The following is a 23,813-nucleotide window of genomic DNA, read 5'->3' on the forward strand; positions in this document are numbered from 1 at the left end:
TGTTCTTTCTATGTAACCGAAGAGGCTACCGTATAATAACCAATCAACGAAAATAATCAAGAACTATTATTACCACCGTAACTCGAAATTCAGTTCCACGGCCTCTATAGTCGGAATTGGGTTTTACAGACGGATGCTCTACCAACAATATATAATATTTTTTTTTACAATGTCAAACTAAAAATGTACAAAAACTTAACAACGCCTGATTTCTTTAGAATCGCCCTGTTAGTCATTCTTTCTATTATTATTTTAAAACAATTGATAGTTATTGTATTTGACAAGAAACTCTACGTACATAATATTCTTTATTACATAATATTAAACAAAATTCTGCATAATATTTAAATATTTTCTTACAATCTTAATATGTTAGTGTAGTTTTATGATACAAAGTGATTATGGCCTTTCCCAAATAAGGAGTAATTAACATAAGGTATGGCGGAGTAATATTATATTTTAGTTTAATTTTAATAGCATTAAATTTTTTGTTACTTGGGTTCTTTTCCAAAATTGACTATTTCCACAAATTACGATTGGTACAATATTAACCTATAGTGAAAACGCTGCAACTGTATGCTATTTCACTATTTAAAAACTATGAATATTTGCTAAGTAAAATAACAATTTAGATTTTTTCTAAAACTGACCATTTTCCTGAAAGTATTATTTTCCATAATGCACTTATTCTGTAAGTATAGGTTCAAATTATTTTTTTCAAACTTGACTAAATCCAGTGTTTATAACAAAATCAGATTCACAATAAAACGAATTTGATAAACTCTTACTTTTATTCAACGAAAAATTGACAAATTTTGAGAAAGTAGAATTCTTTAAATTGAAAAATAATTTGAAAATTTGTCAAAAAAAATACAAATCCTGACGGGAATTGAAACTAAGTGCTTTACCAATTAAGCTACAGGCGTCTTATCTAATTATGATTAAAGTAACAAGTATTTAGTTTTTAAATGAAAGTTGAACCAAATAGGATTCAAACCAAGGCCTGAACAAAAACGATGCATAAATGCGAGTGAGAAAGTATTCGACACCCTTATAATCTCTACGACACGCGCTAGAGTAAGATAAAAGGTTTACAGATGTGTGAGATGATTTTCTGTGGTGTCGCCACCAAATCGTATGTTGCATAGCTAAGCGTCGATAACCTGCGAGCGCGTGTTGCTAAAATTTATATTTTTTGTGTTTAACATAGTCAGTGGTAAATATTTTTAGTTAATTAAGTAGAAAAGATGGTTCTGTGTGTTGTATTAAAATGTGGTAACAAGCAAGAAGATAATATTACGTTTCATAGGTAAGTTGATAGGTTATGTTCGTGATAATTTATTTGTATATTGTTATATATTTTAATATCAGTGACCTAGTGTTTCTTTAAAATAACTTAAATTATATTGGATATCTTTACCTAATGGTTGCATTTTGACCGCTTAAAATACTATATGACATAAAAAAATAGAAAATTATATTTTTATTCTGAGCACTTTGGGCGAGCACTAGCGAAATAGTCTATGGTCTCAAATATTTGTGTACGAATGCGTTCGCTCGCCCACAAACCAAACGCACGGCATGCAGCTTCATTTAGCAATGCAATGGGTGGCGTCTAGATGTATATATAGTCTAAGATTCAAACTCACGTTATTCTCTTTCCAGGTGAATGCTTTGGCCTCTAAGCTATCACCAATCTATGATGCATACAAATTATTTTTAAATTATGTTTTACCTCAGGTACATCAAATTCCACCAATCAAAATGCAATGCGCTATATGATCAATAAGGGTAAATGAAATGAAATTACTGAGTCAAATCCACCTAGATATAAAAGTGAAAATTAAATAAAAATATTATTGTATATACTTTTGTATGTACACACAAATAACGTATAATTTAATTTAGGGTTGATTGACTAAGTTTTCTAACCGCCAATCAAGCAATATTGACATATTTGGCCCGACAATTATTAGTTTTGAATAACATTATCTTACAATAATACTGATTCTATTTATTTTCAGATTCTTAAACAATGATATTCACAATCCAGATTATGGTCAGAGTGCTATTGTTGGTGACATTATGGTGCTCCGCCAAAAGTCAGATCTTGGATACAAGCTACCCAATGATATTTGAAGACCCACAGATAACCATACCTCCTCTGGCACAAAGGAAATCATACTTCGGCTACTCTGTCGTGCTTTATTCTGGATCCAATACTACATGGTAAATACACAAAATATATAAATACTTCAATTTAATGGTAACTTTTTAAAGCACTTCCTGCTAAATCAATACTGTTGTCAAATTTACAATAAAAAATGTCTCCACTGAAAACTAATTAATTGCAAAGTACAAACCCATCTGCCACTAGAAGAAAATCACAATTCACAATTGAACAACTATTTTCTTTGCATACCTATTACTAAGGTATATGGCAGCTTAACTACCTTTCAGGAAAATGTGGACACACCGAATAAATGCACCAATTGTTTTCCACATGCTACTAAAAGACATTGCTTCCAATGTGTAAGATTCTCGTCCTCCAGCATCCATCTTGTTATGTTACAAACCTATCTGCCACTAGAAGAAGATCACAATTCACTGTTGAACAACTATTTTCTTTGCATACTGTTACACCCCCGTATGGTCCCCATTTGGGGATGTCTCTGTGTATTTGGAGAGGCCCGAGTCGGTATCAAATCCAACAAATAGTAAAGCGCTGATTACGAAAATAAATAATAATAATAGAGCCGAGCCGGCAATGCCGTAGATTATGACCGTTGAAAATATTGCAACGTCGCCGTTTTTCGACAACGCTTTCGTTGAAAGCAAAATACAAGATCGCGGGCAGAACGCTGCCAACAGCCAGATCGCAAACGCGTACATTTCGTCCTCCGTAAAATAAATTATTAAAAATGTAACTATTATATAATATTAACTTAAATATACCTTGCCGTTTCCAAAACAATTCCGTTGTGCTATTTGTTCACCTCCACATCCCGAATTCAGACGAAAAACCATACTAAAAATAAAAGTGACAGCCTGTTTCTCACTTTCCAAAATGGAGGCTAGTGATAATACCTATTACTAAGGTATATGGCAGCTTAACTACCTTTCAGAAAAATATGGACACACCGAATAAATGCACCAATTGTTTTCCACGTGCTACTAAAAGACATTGCTTCCAATGTGTAAGATTCACGTCCTCCAGCATCCATATTGTTATATTTTCGGCAATGGAAATCCTTACCAATGGGCCCCGATCCTTCACGTGAAACAACTTGGAGAGTAGAGCTGACTAAATTTTGAATACGTTGAATGGTCCGAGTTGAATGATATTAGAATCGAACATACATAATTTCGAAAAACATTTTCTGAGAGAATATATTATTATTATAACCAATAGAAAAAATCTTTTTTTTTAAAGTAAGCCACCCCGGCGGGGAATCGAACCCTGCATCTCCCGGGTTTACGCCCCATCCACGCTAATAAATTGCTAATAAATTATTAGCAAGTTCAAGTAAGTTACATCATAAAAAATATTGGAGAAATCCACGACGTCGGTTAGTAATCGAAGTAATAGGTATCTACTTTGATTTATGAAACAAAAATCGATTGCCAAGGTAGCTTGATTTGGAAGAGCGCTGATGAGTAGGTATTAAAATTGACCAATAGTTAAAATTTGTCGCAATTAGTATGCTACTGCGTAGCATAGTGGTAATACGCGGACGGGGCGTAAGCCCGGGAGCTGCAGGGTTCGATTCCTCGCCGGGGTGGCTTACTTTTTTCAAAAAAAGATTTTTTCTATTGGTTATAATATATTCTCTCAGAAAGTGTCTTTCAAAATTATGTATGTTCAATAATTAGAATGATACATTCTTAAATCTTTTGAATTATTCGTTGAATAAAAGAAATAGTTAATTATAGATATTAGAATCATTTACAATAGTATAAACTTAAAATGAAATAGTACTCGTAAGTAAGATTAGTGACGCTTAGTTAAAGAACAAGGGTTTATATTGTATATATTGTATGTAGTAACACAGTTAGATAGGGTGGATAAATTGGGGTTGATCAACAATATTATAATATTGACTAGGTACGTTGCAATAGTCGAAATCATACCGATCGAATATTCTTAACAATGGTACATAATTAGTAACGTATGGTGTCGATGAATTAAACAGAAGACAATTTATTATCATTGAGGAGATTATGGAGAGGGGAGTTATGGATACATAACAATAATATTAGCCCGGTTTCTTAACTATAAAGGATCATAACCTTGTTATGTCAATTTATCAAGAGCTTTTTTGGCCAAATTTGAAAACAGATCCATTTGTTTGTCGTGTGTCGTGTAAACAGTAAGTCTAGAAGAGTACTACAGCGTATAAAGTTTTAAAGAAATATATTTTTTTACTACCTTTAACAGTGTACGGAAAATATACGTTTTCGTTAAGGGGACGTTAAGGGGTTACGAAACCAATCGCCTTAAGATAGTTAACTTTGATAAATACAAGAATAATGACATATGCACGCTATTTTATTCGGTCTATTAGGTAAATCAATAATACCGAAACAAATGTATTGTTTAAATACTTTTTTGAGATTGCACGCTTTGCCACTGTTGTTGGATTATTTCTTTATTTATTTAAAAAAAAACACATAGTGCACATAACAAATTATTAATTCAAGACATTCACAACATGACATTCATAATAAAAAGTACAAATAAATCTAATTAGTAGAGAAAAAACAAACCAAGAAACATTTTTATAGCAAAAGAAATAAAATAAAAAAACAACAATAATTATTCACGAGAAATACAAATTAAATAATAAAATAGAATTAAAAAAAAAATACATATCGCTTCGCTAAAGATGTCTACATATCTAGGGAGTGCATTGACCAGCCGCACAGCCCTCGCTATTGGTGCCTGGTGAGCCTGACATGAGGAAACAGTTTTCACTCAAAATAGATCATGACGACGCATAAACATTAAAATTTTCCAGAATATCAGGATTGGAAACGATATTCTATTATGTATTAATAATTACATTGCATATATTTATTTTATCCGGTTCTTTTTATATAGGATCCAAATCGGTGCACCAAGGGCCAATTGCACCGCCCAGGAAGGAATATTTGAACCAGGTCGAGTGTATAGATGCGGCCTTCCAGGACCGTGTTACTACCTGCCGATTGAGACCTCAGGTACATTGATACTCGAACACATTTAATTTATTTATCTGTGGTCCACTAGTATTATAAAAATTTTACGGACATCTCATTTCTTGTCGGCGCGATTACAATTTGTAAAAGTCCCACAAATGCATTTTACTTATGTAAGGACATAATGCATAGTATATAATACTTATTTAAACCAAAATAATAAAATAACGCATACACAGAAATATGTGGCACCCTGGTGGTGAAATTAAACGCTGTCATACAACAATTTTGTATTCTAAATACACAGCAAGTAAATATAGTTTCAAATTTAATGTTATACTTACTTCCGGCGAAAGAAAAAGATTTTGACCACAAATTATCTACGTAGTGTCGCAATTCTTTCAATCCAAGAAAATAAATGTTAGGAATATTAAATTTGTATCCACTATTCAATTACCTACCTAAAAATAATAAAGCAAATATTTAATGAATTATATAACAAATAAATGTATTTATTGGACTACTATAAATGGTAAAAAAAAATCTATCAATACAAACCTCCACTCTGTGGATAATAATGATCCTATCAGGATCGGACATGGTCAAAAAAAAATGCTATAAATGGACTACTTATTTATAATAATTCAAATATATTATTATTCATTTATTCATAAAATAATTCAGTGTATATCTGAGATTTTCATATTTTTCCCATTTAACATCAATTATTATTAAAAATATTTTAATATTTTCAAATTCAAATTTTATTTATTTTTACATAATATAGTGAATATTGCAAAGTATCAATTTAAAACGTTCACATCGTGACATTTAGAAACAAAGAAATAATAAGCAACAACAAACAAAAGTAAAATAAGCTTTAACCCTTTATAGGACAAAGGCCGAATTGTGTGAATCAAATTTTTCAAATTTCAAATTTTATTTATTTTAACAGAAGTAAAGTGAACATTACAAATTGTTAATTTAAGACGTTCACAGAATGTCATTTAGAAGAAAAGACATTAATAAAACAGTATCATATAAAAAAAAGAAATAGAGCAGTATTAAGTTATTAAACAGTAGAAAAGTGTAAATACAAAACAAATATTTTAGAAAAATTACACCGATTGAGCTATGTAAGCAGACTCTATTTTAAGAATGGCAGGTTAGTTCTGCTCCTTGGAAGAACAAACAACTGATGCTCCCGATTTCTAAGATAGTCATCAGGGATACACAAGTCAATACTACCAAGAATGGCAGAGTTCTCATTTATACCACGTATAAGTCGAAAAAACTACGTGGCCAAATATGTATATCTTCTAGCATTTAAACTACAGTATGTGAGCATACCTAAGTGTACGTCCTGAGTGGCAGCGTTCGGCGCAGTGTTAAGCGTTTTGCACAACTCAAACGTATAACCGTATAAATGTATAACAAAAAAAAGACATTTTCTACGAACATTTTCACACACGGTTATACGTTTGAGTTGCGCAAAACGCTCAACGCTGCGCCGAACGCTGGCACTGAGGCCTCACACTAAGAGAAAGTTAGTTGGATAAAACCACGGATAGTATCCATATAACCTCAAATAAAAGAGTCTCAAACATTTCTTTTGAACTATATTTAACTGATGCGGGGCCTAAGCAATCGACCACTCTCAAGCCGGCTTCTAACTAAGGAATTATAAAGAATTTTTAATACAGTAACCATTTGAAAAGACCTGGGAAGTACGTAAGACGAAGCCCAACAAGTCGATTGTCATTAATAGTCAATAGGTAGGTAGATAATAATTATTCCTAAACTAAAATTAACTGTTTTTTTACACATGTCCATATTAAGTAAATAATATGTAGCTATAATGATAATACAATTAATGACAGCAATTACCATTTCGCAGGTAATGAACGCACTTCAGATTATTATGATCTAAAAGATGGCGGATGGTTAGGAGGCTCTCAAGCTGTACACCAAATTGGAGATCAGGTTGCTGTAAGTGTTATTATAATTCCCGTTCGAATACAACTATAATTATTATTCGATTAATAATAAATCCATGTTAACTGTATCATTCCCAGGGGAGTATCATACGGGGGTTTTAGGGGTGCAAAACACCCGGGCGGAGGATTTCGGAGGCGGCAAGAGTTCGAAAAAATATATGATATTATTAAAAACATTAAATTAATATTCTGTTAAAAATCCTGCTTCAGTAGTGTCATCTCCCTCCATTTACGAAAGTGAAAAGATGCTGTCACTTTTTTTTTAATGTTTTTTGTCTGGATTCGGGACTTGGAGGTGAACAAATAACATACCAGAATTGTGGTCAGAAACGACGAGGTTTATTACGTGAATATTTGGGGCTACATTTTATATAATTACAATCTTTTGCGGAGATCGAAATACACGTCGCACCCCCAGTAAGATACTGTAGTAATCCAAAAATTGGCATTTCGCAGGAGAGCCATTTGAAGTTTCAAATATTCTTTGTAAATACAGGAAAAGTCTGAATGTAAAAATTATTACTCATTTTTATGGAAAAACATGATTTATTTTCAACTGTATTCATGATTTTTCTCTAAAACATATAAAAATGGAGATATTTGAATATTTCTGTTACGACTGTATTTTATTAGGACATTTGAAAATTTCATGGTAAAATTTGAATCAACTCAATACTTCCTATGTAAAATTCCCTACCATCACTTTAATAATTTTAGCTAATTTGTAGGGCACTGTAAAGGAAGGATTTCAAAATATTAAGTTATGGTACAATCTTTAAAGATTTATTGAAAAAAACAAGAAAAATACAATTATTAGTTCAAAACAACAAAAATTATTTATATATTTAATTTAATGGCCAAATAAAATTTTTAGGTACAATTTTTAATTTTTAATCATCACTTGGAAGAGAAACAAAAAAAATCATAATTAAATTCATGATGCTTAGCAGTGCAGAGAGAAAGCAAATCCGTTTTTTTAATAGTCGTTATTTTTGGCCCCTCTGATTATGCTTTGGATAAATTGAGACCATCTATTGGTAACGGTTCACCTATTTTCAGTTGACGAACTTGTCTTTACAATGGTAATCTTTTGGCTGGGCACAAATATCGGTCCACATTTTAGAGACCTAGTCTTCGGCAGATCAATTGTAAAATGGACACTATCGCCTTCATTTTGGGCATGCTTGGTGACTAAAAACTTATGGGAGATTGTTTTAATTTTTGGTGAATTCCCGATGACTTATAAATACATTGCAGCAATGTATTTATTTTTATTCTGCTCGGCACAATTGTCGCTGTAAAAAATAAAATGCTCGATGTGGTGATATTTTACATAATATGCAATGTAATCAAGTACACAGCTACCAATGTCATTGGATCCTCGTGCAGCTTGACTTGTCTCACAGTTTGCAATATTTTCAGTGATATTATAGACTGTAAGATTGTACATTGCCAACTTTCGTTTATAATAGAAAGTTGACACATTTCCGCAAGGAAGCGAAAAACAGCCTGAAAATTCAGCTGAAAGCCATTAGTTTAAGACCCTGCTACGTCTTTGGTCTTTTCATCCCTTGCCTCTTTTTTCCATGTTGATGTGTCTAATACTTTTCTTGAAGTTTTTATTTTTCTTGTGGTGAAGAATTATTGTATAGGTCGCATTTAACGCACTTTCTAGTCTTTTTTAGGCTCAAAGAAGCCAATATTAAATTTTTTATTAATAATATGGATGCGTATAAGTGTTCTTTTCCACATGGCATATTGTAGTCAAATGACATATTGTTTCCAAATGGCAGCTTGTTTTTGTATAACCGATACATTTCAGCAATTATTGTTAATTTACCATCTAAATACTATCTAGACGTCTATGCATGCAAATAATGTGACTCGATCACTGGGAAAGATTTAATGTGAGCTCTCATATCATTTTTTAAAACATCATCAATTTTTTGTGATTGCCAAGGTGACCTCTTTGTTCTGGAATTGGCGTTCCGGAAAGGAGATCTCTTGTTTTCCACGCAATGGAGAAGTACCTTTCACTCACCCCAAATGTGTTGATAAAGTATTTTTTGCATACTTGTATTTTACTTCCATTTAATCGAAGTTGACAACAAAAACTGTTGCCTCTGCTGCTTCCAGTTTTTTGTTTGAATACTTTGGAACAATAATATCCATGCAACTAGTGAGAAAATTACGCTCTATCTCAAGATCTCCCTGTAGTAACAGAGTAACGACAGTATTTTTTTGAAAATTATTGTTTTAGTTTTTTAGAAAGCTTCTTGTAAAATACTGTCGTAACTTAGTTACAACACTATTTTATTATCGATTTAACAGTTTTCGGAAAGTAATGTACTGTATTAAGTGCTTTCTCTCTGACACTATTTGAGTTTGACATACGACAGTATTTTATTAAAATAGCAAAAAAAAAACGAATCCAACCACATTCATAACTCGAAAACACCCATTTCAGACTTACGACAGTATCTCACTGGGGGTGCGACGTGTTTATAATTTTACTGTCAAATCTTTCTTTTTTCTTCTGCGCATGCGCGCCAAGTTCCGGCGCAGAAAGCGATGCGCAAAATGCTGTGTTGCCATTCTTGTTAAATCACATATTAAAGCATTGTCAGATTTATTATTTATTTATTTATTTTCGCAATCAACCCTTACTATGAGTTGACTCTATTATGATTTGGGCTTCTCTAGATCCATAGAGACATCCCCAAATGAGGACCATTCCGGGGTGTAACAGTAGGTACTTCATTGGATACATAATAATAATATATCCATTTAAGTCGCTTTATATTTTAATTCACAATATGACATTATTAATTTAATTAAGGTAAAATATGCCATAAATTTTGTTACTTATATATTTTGATAAAATAATTGTTTCAATTTTTTTTGACTTCTGGCATATTTCGACTATAAAAAAACATTTGGGAGAGGAGGATCCTTTGGAGCATTCCTGACCTGTATAATGTATATTATTAGGGCTTATAATTCTGTGGCTATTTGGCAGAAGCAGATATGTTCGTTTTACCTATTTTTCAGGGGAGCAATTTGAATGTTGTGTGTCTGGTGATAAATACTGTGAAATTAATTATGAAGGAAAGTTAATGAAATATTATGAAAAAATTAACTGAGTTTTAATCAATTATAAGCATTTTTATTTAAATAGCACAGTTTTTCTTAAAAATCACTTTAAAGAACATATCAGGTTTTGGCAAATTCAATATTTAAAATAATATACCATATCTCACAAGTATCTAGGTTAAGCATATTATACATTATTATAGGTGGCTTAAAAATAACACTATCCATGTTATTCATGCATAATCGTCTTCGCTGGTTTCAGAATCACCAATATTGGGTACAGAAGGTTGAGTTTCAAGTGAATTATAGAAAGTATGATACACGGGATCTATCAAATACATCATGCTCACTTTGTCCTTCTTTTCTTGAGGATTTATTCGGCATGTGCCATATGAGTCCTCGGTATTCTTGGAATATGCGGACGCCCTCTGGAATTCCTTAATAACTTCATTGTTCTGAAGGGCTCCTCATCATTCAGAGAGTATTTGAATTTTATATCACCGAATAGTTTTTCATACCGTAGCCACTTTATACTGCGCCAATTGATCGGTTGCCCTTCAACACACTTTGGCTTCTTAATGAAATTCGTTTTCAGTAAGTCCGAATAAGAGAGAAAAGTTTCTGCTGACATTTCCACCGCATTAAACGGATTTTTGCCTCGTACAGTTCGTACAAATTGGTACCAGTGTTGTGGGATGTTAATGTTAAGTTCAATAGATTTTTTAGCTTTTTCTGTGCGGGCATGATCCGTGTCACATTCCATTCTAATGTGTCCCACTTCCAAAAAATGTGTTCTATAGAATGCACGTGTTCAGATTCACTGACATAATGCGACAATGCTGAAGAAAAGTTTACGTTTTTGTTTTGCCCTGGACAAGAGTCTGAATATACTGCAAATGCTGTACGAATCACAATGCTATTTTATCAGATCCCCGACCAGCAATCCCTTCATGCAACAGCTTGCGGTATCTGTTAGTCCACTAAGTTGGTATTTAGGGAAGGTGTGGGCAGGCATTGTTGCAAATCAAAAACTAGTATTCGAGTGGACTGACTAGTTTTAGATAACAATTTGTTGTGTTCTTTCTTCTTATATGATTCATCAGCCTTAGTCAAGTGTTGGTTTTTTTTCATTAAGTTCAGCTTTCCTTTCTAAATCGTTTGCACACTTAATCTGATTGTTATATGTATCACATACTTTACAAGTGTCTATACTAGGACTATAGAATTGAAGTATATTTAGAATATGTAAAAGGTTTTTTTCTGTTTGATAAGTCGTTTTTATAGAGATCATCTATTTTTGCAATATTTAGTTCCGAAGATAAATAAAGCTTGCGTGTATGTCTTCGGTAGTAGCGACCTGCTAATATGATTAATTACTTCAATTTTTTTCAATGTTATTTTTATTGTATGGTTCGTGACGTCCTCTTTGGTCACCGTCTATGATTCCTGTTTCCGAGCTGCGTTTTTTCGCAATTGCGACGTCAATTTTATTTAGGGATACGCCAATAATATTCTGAAACATCTTTTTGCAAATTTTTACTGAATAAAAAAAAATCCAAAATCCATATAGTACCTACCAAAACGGTAACTATATCTTGTTTTAGCAAATTGAATACATTGGTTATATTAAATACTTATTATTTTGCCAGAAGCAGATATGGTACCAGATATAGACCATATCTTGTTTTGGCAAATATGACTAGCTTAATCTTAAACATATCTGAAACTTGTTTCATTGATTATGTAGTCAGTAGAAGAGATAAACCATATCTGATTTTGGCAAATAAAAATATACACATAAAAGAACAAATCTGCATTTAAATCTCAAAACACCAAAAATCGAACATGTCTGCTTCTGCCAAATAGCCACAGAATTATGTAAACTAATTTGGAAACATTTGTGTGTTTTTGATATTCTTCCTCCATATCGAATCTCTTCAATATTGATTGACCATTTAATCGTCATAAAAATTCTGTTAAAGTACACCCACATTGCGTGTCTGGAAATTTTTACGTATTCAGTTTGCCGTATCATACTTCATCGTGAAATGTTGTGTCGGAAATATATGGTCGTATATTAAAGACCGTCCAACCTCTTTGGGTCGTATAGTACTGAAATAAAATTCATGTCTAAATAAAACATGGTTCTTGTCAGTTTACAGGAAGCCAATTGCAAACAATTTTTGAAAATAGCCGATATACTGGATTATTTGTTACGTTAGGTTAGGTTAGGTTTTAATAATTGAATTCATGAACTTTTGCAAATAAGAAAGCTCACGGCGAACTGTGCTACGGTGAAATGTAATACGTACAATTTACATGTAACCCCACATTGCGATGTATAATAATATAATAGTTGCCATATTATTTATGTACAGGTATGTGCACCTAGATGGAAGGATCAGAGGCGAAAAACTGAATGGGGGATGGAAGGTGCTTGCTATACAGCTAAGGCATCAGATGTTCCAGGAGAATCCTGGTTCAAGTACCTTCCCCTATTAGGTAATAGACTAAACACTGCCTTTTTGGGAATCGAATTATACTTGACAAAGACACGTCATAAAGTCAATGATGAATGGAATTCCATGACAAACATATTTTACATAATATTACAATGATGGAAAACGATATGTGAATAATAGGTACCTTCATTATGAACTAGTAGTAGAACGGCTCAAACCCTACTATAGTCGTGCAGTGACACGAAACTGTGAATTTTGATCATAGTGCTAGGCAGTGGCGAAGGGTTGAGGTAGACTATTAGAATTCGATATTAATAGTGCACACTAAACATGGTCAGTCATACTTAATACAGTTTGCAGAATACAATTTGATGATGATCCTGGGAAGTTTTTAAATATCAATGAAACCCTGCCTAACCGAACCATAATAGTTTAGGTATATTATAGGCGATTCGACAAAAATAGTGCACACTTTATCAGTCATACTTATTTGTTTTCGTCAGCGCTCGAAATGGAAAATTTTACGAACCGGAGCGCTCGATAATTTTACGAAAATATCAACTATATTATACTATACTACATTAATTGTAAATGTGATTTATATAAATAAGTGTTATTTTTTTTATTATATGAAATATTTAGCTCAGACGGTCAAATCAATATTTCCACGAGACGGAGCGATAATTTTATGGATTTTATGAACCGGAACGGCGCTCCGGTGCGTTCCGGTTCATTTCGAGCCCTGGTTTTCGTTGAATTAAAAATACATATTACGGATGGTGTTGATTAGTTTTTTTAATTCATGAACCCTGCCCACCAAACCATAATCGAAAAAAATTCTTATTAAAATATTCAAAATCATTTATGGTGTAATGTCAGAATTTGAGATATTTTATAGATAAACGAATCTTTTTGACTATTTCTACTATAATAAATTGATTAGGCAGAGCTTAATGGAATTTAAAAAACTAACAAACACTATTTATACTCTGTAGTCTTAGTTGAATGAAAACAAATAATATGCTTGATGCACTTTTTATGTCAGATCACATCCTACATCCACCCTCCGTTACTGGTGTTAGGTATTACTTTGAAAGCAATATCGTAAACTGTTTATAGAAAATGCTGATTATTGCATAATGAAAAAAAGGCTAATACATTAATAATATAGTAGACGACACATGAAATCGAAAACCTTTATTCGTTGCGAACTGATTAATGCCATTGCATTCGAAGTTAATCAATATCTAGCACTATCATCAAAACTAATGGTTTTGTGCAGTAGCCTGACTATAATATGTGATAATATGTGCTTTGGAATGTCCGCATAAACATACATTCTTGGATCGGAAACTTGGTATCTCGCTTCTGGTAAATTCACAAGTTATTTTTTACTTAATCCAGAGTATGAATGCGTTTAATAAACCCATTTTATGAACAATATTTGCAAAGAGACCTATTTTGTAAGCAGAAAAAATTCATGTTATAGCAGGGGTGGCCAGTGCGTCGATCGCGAAGGTATTTTTAGTCGATCGCGGACATAACAATAATATTGTACTATTTCTTGTTCGAACGAGTCAAAACTACTCGATGTTCCAGCTCTTAAAATCCGCTAGTTCTTATCCCTTCTCTTACATATCATTATCAAGAAAAACACTCATGAAGAACACAAGTGGTGAGAACTCGGAATAAATTCTACAGGAAAACATTAATAAAACAAATAATGTAAATTCCTATCCTTGCAATTTGACAAGTCGGTAGATTACACGGATATTGCACAACTATGCGTTTTTATTCGATTGGTTTTTAAAGACATGTTTGCTTCAGAAGATTATTAACAGTTTTACCAATGGAGGAACGATCCAAAAGAGAAAATATATTTTATGCATTTAAGTCGAATATTAAACTAGTATCGGTAACGACTGATGGAGTTCCTGCTATGGTTGGGAATCATATTGGGTTTATTACTTTATGCAAAAATTAGGCAACAGTTAATATGTCATTGGGCAACAGTAAGTAAGTAGAGTAAAGTAAGAAAAACACATGCCACAATTTTGCTCGAATAGTAAGAAAGCTATTTTCGTCAAGGGATATTTAAATTTTAAAATACTTGGCAGTGCGATGCAATTTGATGTGATATGATTATTGATGTAATTAAATGATAATTTATATTGTATAGAATTTATTTTAAGTATGTTTCCTGGCGAAGGGTTGCATCTTGGCTATTACAAAATTTCTCATATTCGATATACAGGTAAATAAAATTGTGTAACTATGTCGAAATTACAGTTAACGTGTACCTACTTAATTTTTTTAGAAGTGAAAGACATGATTATATTACTTAAGTACCTATACTATTGTCGTTAATTCGATGTTTCTGTATCGTTATTTTTAATATGTAGAACATATCTGTTTTCAAAATATATATTTGAATTATAAAAAATGGGGTTTATTGTTCTCGCATGATATAATTACAAGTGATATCATTCGATCGCCATAAATATTTTTTTCAACTAATCGATCCTAGAAAACAAAAGTGTGGCCACCCCTGTTATATAGGATCACTAAAAAATAATTCGAATCCCAGAAATGGGAAATTCACAAATTGTTTTTCCTCCTTACAACCTCCAATCTGTAGATGCCTATGATCTTCTTAAGGACGGATATGGTAACGAAAATGGAATACTATTCAAATATTTTCAAAATTACGACTTCCAGGAATATGACAAAAACACAAATTCTTACAATGAATTATTGTTGGATTTGTCTTATGGATATACTATACTCCACGAATTGTGTTGTCACATCAGAAAAATACTAAAGAAGGATTTCTTACAGCAAATTGGATAGTCTTTGTATTTGTAATAAATAACTTTTATACAATGGTTTTATAGACCAAGGAATTTTAAATTTTACTTTTTGGTAGGTCACGAACAATACGCACATCCTACTTGGAAAGACAGAAACGTCCACGATTATTTTCTAGGACAAGCCGGAATATCCATAAATTATCCACAGGATCAGGTAAATATCAATGCTTCTTATATGGTATCATATAAACGGAATAAATAAGCATTTTATTAGGGCGATAACGCCATAACATGTTTTTGAGACTCAACTTAACCCCATGAGTATGATATGGAAACACTCAATGCTTTCTCTTTGTAGGTGTTCCGAAACAAACCTTTCGTCCAGCTTGTCCTCGGTGCTCCGGGAGTTTTAAACTGGCGAGGCTCAGCCGTTTTAATGACCCAACGTGCTTCAGACCCAGAAGGTGTTAGCAAAAGAGAAGCGCCATTTTTTAATACGTAAGTACCTAAGGTGTAACAATATCATTACATGTATCTGAGACAAAGACAGGTGTCTCAGAAATGTCTATCTATAATAATCAAAACTATTTTTATTATATTTTTAATGAATAATCCCCTGATAGTTAATAACGATTCTTCACTATTCATACATTGACGTTAACTCTTTTGCAAAAAACACACTATTAGCCGGGTCGCACATCTAAGCTCGTCTTGACAGCAATATGTCGTATATGTCAATGTTATTTTTTTGATATTCACAGAACACACGTAATTTAATGTACCTACGCACATAGCTCGAAAGCGACATTTTAGTTTGAAAAAACAGCAGCAACAAATTTTACGCCCGACATGTGGCGCAGATATAATACTAAACTGTCACACTTCGTCATTCATTTTGGATAGCCGCGTGACGTCACTGTCCCAGTATGGAGCATCGCTTATGCGCACGGAAGAAATACATACATAATATTGCGCCCAGTTTTGACATATGATTTATATCCCAGTCGAAATGGTTTGCAATGTGCGACTGAGCGCAGTTTTAAAACTGGACCTTTACAGGGTCCATGACTTTCTCATTGCTTCAAAAGTTTTGTCGTTGAAAAGTTCCAACACGTAAAAAAATGGTTCTCTCTCTCAGCGTGACGTCAGCACGTGAAGTGATGGTAATGTGTTCGGGCCTGATAGAACCCCCATAATCGTGAAGTCCAATAGTTTTGACAAAAAATATGACATATTCGGAGCGACGCCGAGCAAGAGAACATGAAAACGCAATAGTCTTCATGTAAGAGCAGTCGGAATTAGTAATAACAACTGTTTCGCCATACATTACCGTGAGGGTTGGTAGTTTTGACATAAAACTAAACATTGTCAGAGTGGTGCTGATCGAGAAAAAGCGATGCAATATTGTTGATATAAATAAAGTTCACGACATCAACCGTAACAACAATGACAATTGACCTGTCTAATTGCTGCGCACTTGAAAATATCACATCTGCACATCAATGTTTAACTGTTACACAGGTACACAATAAAATATTAAAACCATTAATTATGACTAATTTATGGCAGGGGTTCTATGGATTCTGGATCGTACGATACAGGGATTGTTCCTCACATGATCGGATTTAAAGAAATCTATGATGCTGACTATTTTGGCTATAGTGTTACTTCTGGAAGATTTTTCTCCAGGACAGAACTGTTACACGTCGCATCTGCACCGAGAGGAAATTCATACCGCGGAAACGTATGTATTAACTCCATAACTGTATCCGTTTTATATCGTGTTATGTTATCTATATTTTATCACCTATTTTTTTGACATATACGCGATATAAATGAGAACTCTGCCATTATTCGTAATATACCTGTATGTCCCTGATAAATATTTTAGAACTTTAAAAAACGCCAAAAACCGTCAATACGTATGATCAAAAATTAGAGTAAATTTCAAAACCCGTGGTAAAATGGTTGGGTGTGCTTTTCAAATACCCCTAAAATGGATAAGCCAAATACTATTTAAAATGTACGAATTAAAAAATAAATACATAAAGTTCACGGATTAAATAGATATGAGTCTTTCTCATTTTTCTCAAAACTACCTAAATCGTTTTTCTCATTTTTCTCAGAACTACCTAAAATCGTTCTAGGGCAGGGGCGGGCAAACTTTTTGGATGGAGGGCCAAATTCAAGAATTAAAAATGAGCGGCGGGCCGCAAGTTAAATACCATTTTTAGATATACACTATTTATTATCACAAAAAATAAACATTACAAAAAAATAATGAGAAGAATGAAACTGTTGTACATTTTTTAACATTTTTTTAAATTTAGGTGTTAATTTTGTAGTTGATATTCTTAAAACTGCTAGTAAATGGGCATCGGAGATATTTGATCGTAAAGAATTTTTATTGAGGTTCATGATCGAAAATGTTTGTTCACATATATAGGTTGATCCAAAAATAACGAACATTTTTCTTGCATACCTACTCTTTAAGTTGGTCGACTTTGTCTGAATTAAGGGCATTGTAAAATTTGGAGATTTCTTCACGACGATGCAATTCTCTTAAACCAGTGTCACACTGCAGATTAATAATCTCAAGTTGTAGCTCTGTCGGTACACTATCAATATCTATTGAAATCGATGTTCAACGTAGAAAATCGTGGTTACATAGTGTGAGACGAGACGCAAGGAATACGTACTGAGATAATACATTTACGAAACAACAAATTCTTCAAATTATGATCTATTGTCAATATTTTTTAAAAAATTATAAAAAAGTTATTCATAATCACAAGTACAATTATCGATGGCGGGCCGCGAAAAAATACCCGGCGGGCCACATGCGGCCCGCGGGCCGCAGTTTGCCCTCCCCTGTTCTAGGGGCTTTTGAAACTATTCGCTTCATATAGTTAGTCCCGAATAGGCCACATTTGGTTGTCGTGGTGTTTTTAGTGTATTGAAGTGATATGTTTTTTTATAGGTTGACATTATATTGTGTTTATTGTAAAACAGGTGATAGTATTTGAATTTCCCTTTGAAACTCGCTTCCCACCGCGTGTTCGCTTTACTTTGCGTGGAACGGAAGTCGGTGGATATTTTGGAGCATCGTTGGCTGCCGCAGACCTCAATGGAGACCACCTGGATGACTTAATAGTCACAGCTCCTCATCAAGCCAAGCCCAGGGTCTACTTGTTCCTTGGCAGCTATAAGGTATATTTTTAATAAGAAATACTTCTACTGTAACTCCGATGAAGACACTTTGGTGTATGAAGTCCTTCATTTCGGGTAGGTACTTTGTTGTAGTGAGAGAGGCGTGTGGGAATTCATATCACATTATAATATAGGCAAAAGTATCAAATTAATAACACAGAACTTTTAATTTGTTAACTCCGCGCAGAGTTGGGTTTATTTTAGATGTAAGAAGATAATCCTAATTACACTTTTTATAATTTTAAAGGGGTTTTAGATTGCGCACGGCATTATGACACTTATGGGTTGATTAACTTTGCATTACTGGGTATTACGGTAGTCATTTTTATTAGGTTTCACTATATCGCTGACGGGTCACTTTTAAGGATGCTTAGATGAATTATTATTAACACAATAACGATAAAGAATCAGTGTTGCCAACCGTACTATAATTATAGTATATGTACTATAATTTAGGCCCGCGTACTATGAACGATTTAAAACAGGTATAGTAGGCCTAAAAAACTATAATTTTCAATATCGGAAAAATATGTTAAAAGTACTAAAATTTCGATATTTCCGTTCGATAAATTGGTGAAAAGTACTATAATTTTGCAACATAAGAATATTTCTAGAACTTGGAAAAAAAATGCTCGGAGAACGTAAAAAAGTTCCTTGACTTTAGTTAAAATAAAATATCTTGAATTCTTCCTATAACGCATTTTTGGTTGGAAGAGGTACCTACATAAAAAGGGGTCTCGGAGTTTCTCAAATTCTCTGTTATTTTTTTCTGAGAAACAAAAAAACCTTAACATTTACAACAGACGACAACGCGTACTATATTTTTTCCCCAAATACTATTATTTTAGAGGCTCTGTACTATAATTCCACATTGAAAATATGGCAACACTGTAAGGGATACGCTGACCAGTGTTGCCAACCGTACTATAATTATAGTATATGTACTATAATTTTGGTCCGCGTACTATGTACGATATAAAACAGGTATAGTACGCCCAAAATACTATAATTTTGAATATCGGAAAAAATATGTAAAAAGTACTAAAATTTCGATATTTCCGTTTGATGAATTGGTGCAAAGTACTACAATTTCGCAATATAAGAAGATTTGGAGAATTTGTTCAAAAAATTGTTCGAAAATCGTAAAAAAACCCTTGACTTTGGTTAAAGATGAAATTTCTTGAATTCTTCGGTAAGCATTTTTGGTCGGAAGAGGTACTAAAATAAAAAAGGGTCTCGGAGTTTCTCAAATTCTCCGTTATTTTTTTCTGGGAAACAAAAAACCTATACATTTTCAACGGATGAGAACGCGTACTATATTTTTTCCCCAAATACTATAATTTTGAAGGCTCTGTACTATAATTCCACTTTGAAAAGATGGCAACACTGACGCTGACTGACTTGTAATATTAAAATAAGTGAGGGTTTACATTGCGAAGCGTAAGGCGTTGGTCACGCCGCAAGAAATACCGTTTTTGTCGGCTTGGTGGTCATTTTGGTACTGCCTGATTTTTCAAAAGGACTACTGACTCTTGGGGAAGTAAAATACCGGGGAGAGGGGCAGAGGTTAAGGCACTGGCCTTCCATCCGGGAGCTCTGGATTTGATCTCTGTGAGGACACAATATATTTATGTGATTTTCTCAAAACCTGGCTATTTGTGATTGTTCAAGATTACTTACAACCACCTTGTACGAAAAAAGCAAGGACATGGTTATTAATAATAATAAAAAAACACTAGTAAAAAACACTATCAACACAGCTTTGAATTAAATAACAAACCCTAATTCTTCTGGATAAGAAATCACATAGGCGTAGCAGGAAACGAGAAAACTGACAAATACGCTAAGCAAGTAAAATAATTTTCAATGAACGTTATTGTGAAAACCTTTAATTCGTCTTGTGTCATAAAAATCTTAGTTTACAACTTAACCACCAATATGATTAAAAGTTGTCATCCTATATACTGAATATAATTATTGAACTGTTTGTTTTTAATTTTAGAGGTCTCTAGCTGCCCCACAAAATGGACCTCAATATCTTGAAGCAGGCCCACAACTGGGAGACGATTCACAATTCGGAGCTGCAGTGGCTACTGCTGACTTAGACCAAGACGGATATAACGGTAAACATAATACAATTATACAAGATTATTTTTTGACAGCACAGTGACAGTGTTTCAACAATATATACTTACATACAACGATAGATTATCAATCTTATTTTGATGCGTGTTTACGTATTCTTTAATGCGATCCTACCCTTCACATGTATAGATATTCTGGTGGGAGCTCCTGGTGCTGGATCTGAAGGCAGCGGTGCGCTGGTAGTTTTCCGAGGAGGACCACAGGGCATGGATTCTGAGAAGCCGTCTCAAGTTGTCTTTGCAACAGATATCACGCCTAAACTGCACATAGTCGGCTTCGGAAGCTCAATATCTCCACCTGTTGACGTTGATAACAACAATTACCCGGGTAATATTTTGGATTACTCACTAAAAATAGATGTCACTAATATTATAATTTAGAAAGGAATAGAAGACTTTAACTGGGTTAATCATAATTTAAATTTCTGCCAGAAATTATAAGACCGATTTTACAATAATATTTTTTTTATTTGATCAAGAATATAATTTTTACTCATCGTATGTTGGTACTTAATCCGTCATCGGACGTCTCTGGTATTACGATACGGCGGGATCATTTCCATATAAACTACTTTCATATTTAAACTGATTTTATTAGAAGGTAATTAATATAATAATATATATATAACAGATTATGTTTTTGGCACTTAGGCCTACTTCTGTTTTTACGAATTTTTTAAGAAATACCGAAAAACCGGTATTGACATTTTCATTCGGTATTGCTATTCCTAGTCCGAGGCGATAAACTCACCAAACATCCACTATTTCACTAGGCCCTGACGGCCTCAAAGCACGCATGGATTAGATTAAATTCGCCACACATCCCAGAAACAGTCTTATTTGATACAGTTATTGAATGTAGTCGATGCGTCCTTCTTTAAGGTTGAATTTAAACTGAATTGAAAAGCTATTTTGATTAAGTATATTACATAAAACAAACATAGACATTACGTACAGTATTCTCAGACAACAATATCCGTTAAGCCGCGTTGACACGATCCAAGTTGACTTGGACCGCGCGCACTCGTACGAGACATCTTCATACTAATTACTCATATCTAAGCTAGCTTGGATGGAGTAGGATGCGGTCCGAGTAGCTTGGATAGGAGTGATTTGTATGAAGCTGTCTCATACGAGTGCGCTTCGATGGCACTCGGTCCGAGTGTACTTGGATCGTGGCAACGCGGCTTTAGAAAGAAGTTTGAAACAATGAGCGATAAATTTAATATACATTGTATTCCAGTTGATTAGATTAATAAGAACAATGGTGCGATAAAACAAATCTATATCAAATGCATTCTCAGCCATTCATTATACATGCTTATTAATACTTGATAAGCATACAAAGATAAGCTCAAAGCTGCGGGGATATAACACTAGTGATCTTTTCCTTATATGTTGTTGATTTAAGCAGGGGTTTAAGTGTTGAGCTCAAACTAGTCTCTGGGAGTATTTAGCCAGGCCTCTGACAAGGCCTTGCTTTTCGGATATCTTTCGTTGCATAAATGAATGTTCACTATTCTCACGAAATTCAAAATACCTTCAGATGCCTTGGACTAAATTTGTAAGGAAAGCACCAGGGTCAGTATCTCAGTAATTAGACCACATTATAAAAAAATATAGATTAATACCCCGTTTACATGTGCATGGATTTACTGCTGACAGTACGTATTGTCGCGGCCATAACAAAAAAACGTGTCCGGAAAGTTTTTCGTATGCAGTTCGGCGTATCACACTTCACCGATAAAGGTTGTATCGAAAATATATGGCCGTATATTAAAAACCGTCAAACCTCTTTGGGTCGTATAGTACTGACATAAAATTCATGTCTAAATAAAGCACGGTTCTTGTCGGTTTACACTTTACAGGAAGCCAGCGGCAAACAAATTTTGAAAATAGGCAATATACTGGATTATTTGTTAGATTAGGAAAAGTTAGGTTTTCATTCTTGAATTTTATTCATGAATTATACCAAAATCAGCTATGAAAATTGAATTATTGTTCATATTGAATCTAATAAAATTGGAGATCGTATAGTATATGGTCATCTCTTTCCGATAGACAGCTCACGGCGAACTGTGTCTCGGTTAAATGCGTTACCTACAATTTACATGTAACCACAAAAAAATCACGTGTTAACCTGCGCCTCCGCAGTAGTATGATAGTGGCCAATCTGCCGATAATAAAATAAACTACAACGCGATGATACGCATTTTGAAGTTAACCAATTTTCACAAGTGGGTAGTACCATAAAATAACAACATCGCGGCTCACTTAAATTTGAAGAATGAAATTTGCGAGACAGTCAGCGCTTTTACGTGTAGACAGTTATTACCGCGATACTTTAAAATACACACTACAGTAAAACACCGATTCTATGGTTTTCATGGGACCCTCTTTCTCCTTGATTTTTTTCGACGTCTTGAATTATTCTCAGTTTCTCAGCTAGAGCTCTAGTTTTCTTCATGGGGGGCATTTTAGTAGTGACTTATAAAAATTCGTGATACGAGATACGAGGCAAGCCTGAGCGCCGACCGATCTGTACAAATAAAGCGACATGACTGAAAGGTCTGTATGTATCATAAGCAATTCTACGAAAGCGGAATAAAAAATATTCAACAAAAACGGCAAATCGGGATAATATTTGTGACGGGACCATAATATTTAGACGATAGATCGAGAAAAACGATAAATCGGGGAACGGTTAATGCGAGATTATTTAACATTGTTTTTATGGGTGTTTGGTGGGACTTGGGAAAAATGAATGATCCGTGTGGGAAAACGATTTATGCGAGAACGGTAGATCGGGGTTCCACTGTATTGATGCAAGTATATTCATGCACCTGTACTGGCGTTATAAATTAAAGCTATCAATTTCATGGCTCCAAATATTTCTATTGATTGTATATTTCATTAATT

At 33.6% G+C, this 23,813-nt stretch overlaps 1 protein-coding gene across 1 annotated transcript in view; it reads left to right on the top strand.

The window, feature by feature from the left end:
- Positions 1–270: 270 nt before the first annotated feature.
- Positions 271–23,813, top strand: part of LOC147071121 (integrin alpha-8-like) — a 43,240-nt gene continuing 19,697 nt past the window's right edge. Inside the window, exons 1-11 of the mRNA XM_085948264.1 lie at positions 271–436; positions 2,025–2,229; positions 5,102–5,220; positions 7,076–7,167; positions 12,647–12,770; positions 15,657–15,754; positions 15,899–16,038; positions 17,110–17,284; positions 18,553–18,750; positions 20,753–20,873; positions 21,025–21,222. Coding sequence (XP_085804390.1) covers positions 2,036–2,229; positions 5,102–5,220; positions 7,076–7,167; positions 12,647–12,770; positions 15,657–15,754; positions 15,899–16,038; positions 17,110–17,284; positions 18,553–18,750; positions 20,753–20,873; positions 21,025–21,222 — 1,459 coding nt within the window. The 5' untranslated portion in view covers positions 271–436; positions 2,025–2,035. The remainder of the gene's footprint in view (positions 437–2,024; positions 2,230–5,101; positions 5,221–7,075; positions 7,168–12,646; positions 12,771–15,656; positions 15,755–15,898; positions 16,039–17,109; positions 17,285–18,552; positions 18,751–20,752; positions 20,874–21,024; positions 21,223–23,813) is intronic.

This window comes from Rhyacophila brunnea, unplaced genomic scaffold (genome assembly GCF_057557595.1).
Source record: "Rhyacophila brunnea isolate RB1 unplaced genomic scaffold, BYU_Rbru_1.0 scaffold_20, whole genome shotgun sequence".
Classification (NCBI taxonomy): Eukaryota; Metazoa; Arthropoda; class Insecta; order Trichoptera; family Rhyacophilidae; genus Rhyacophila; species Rhyacophila brunnea.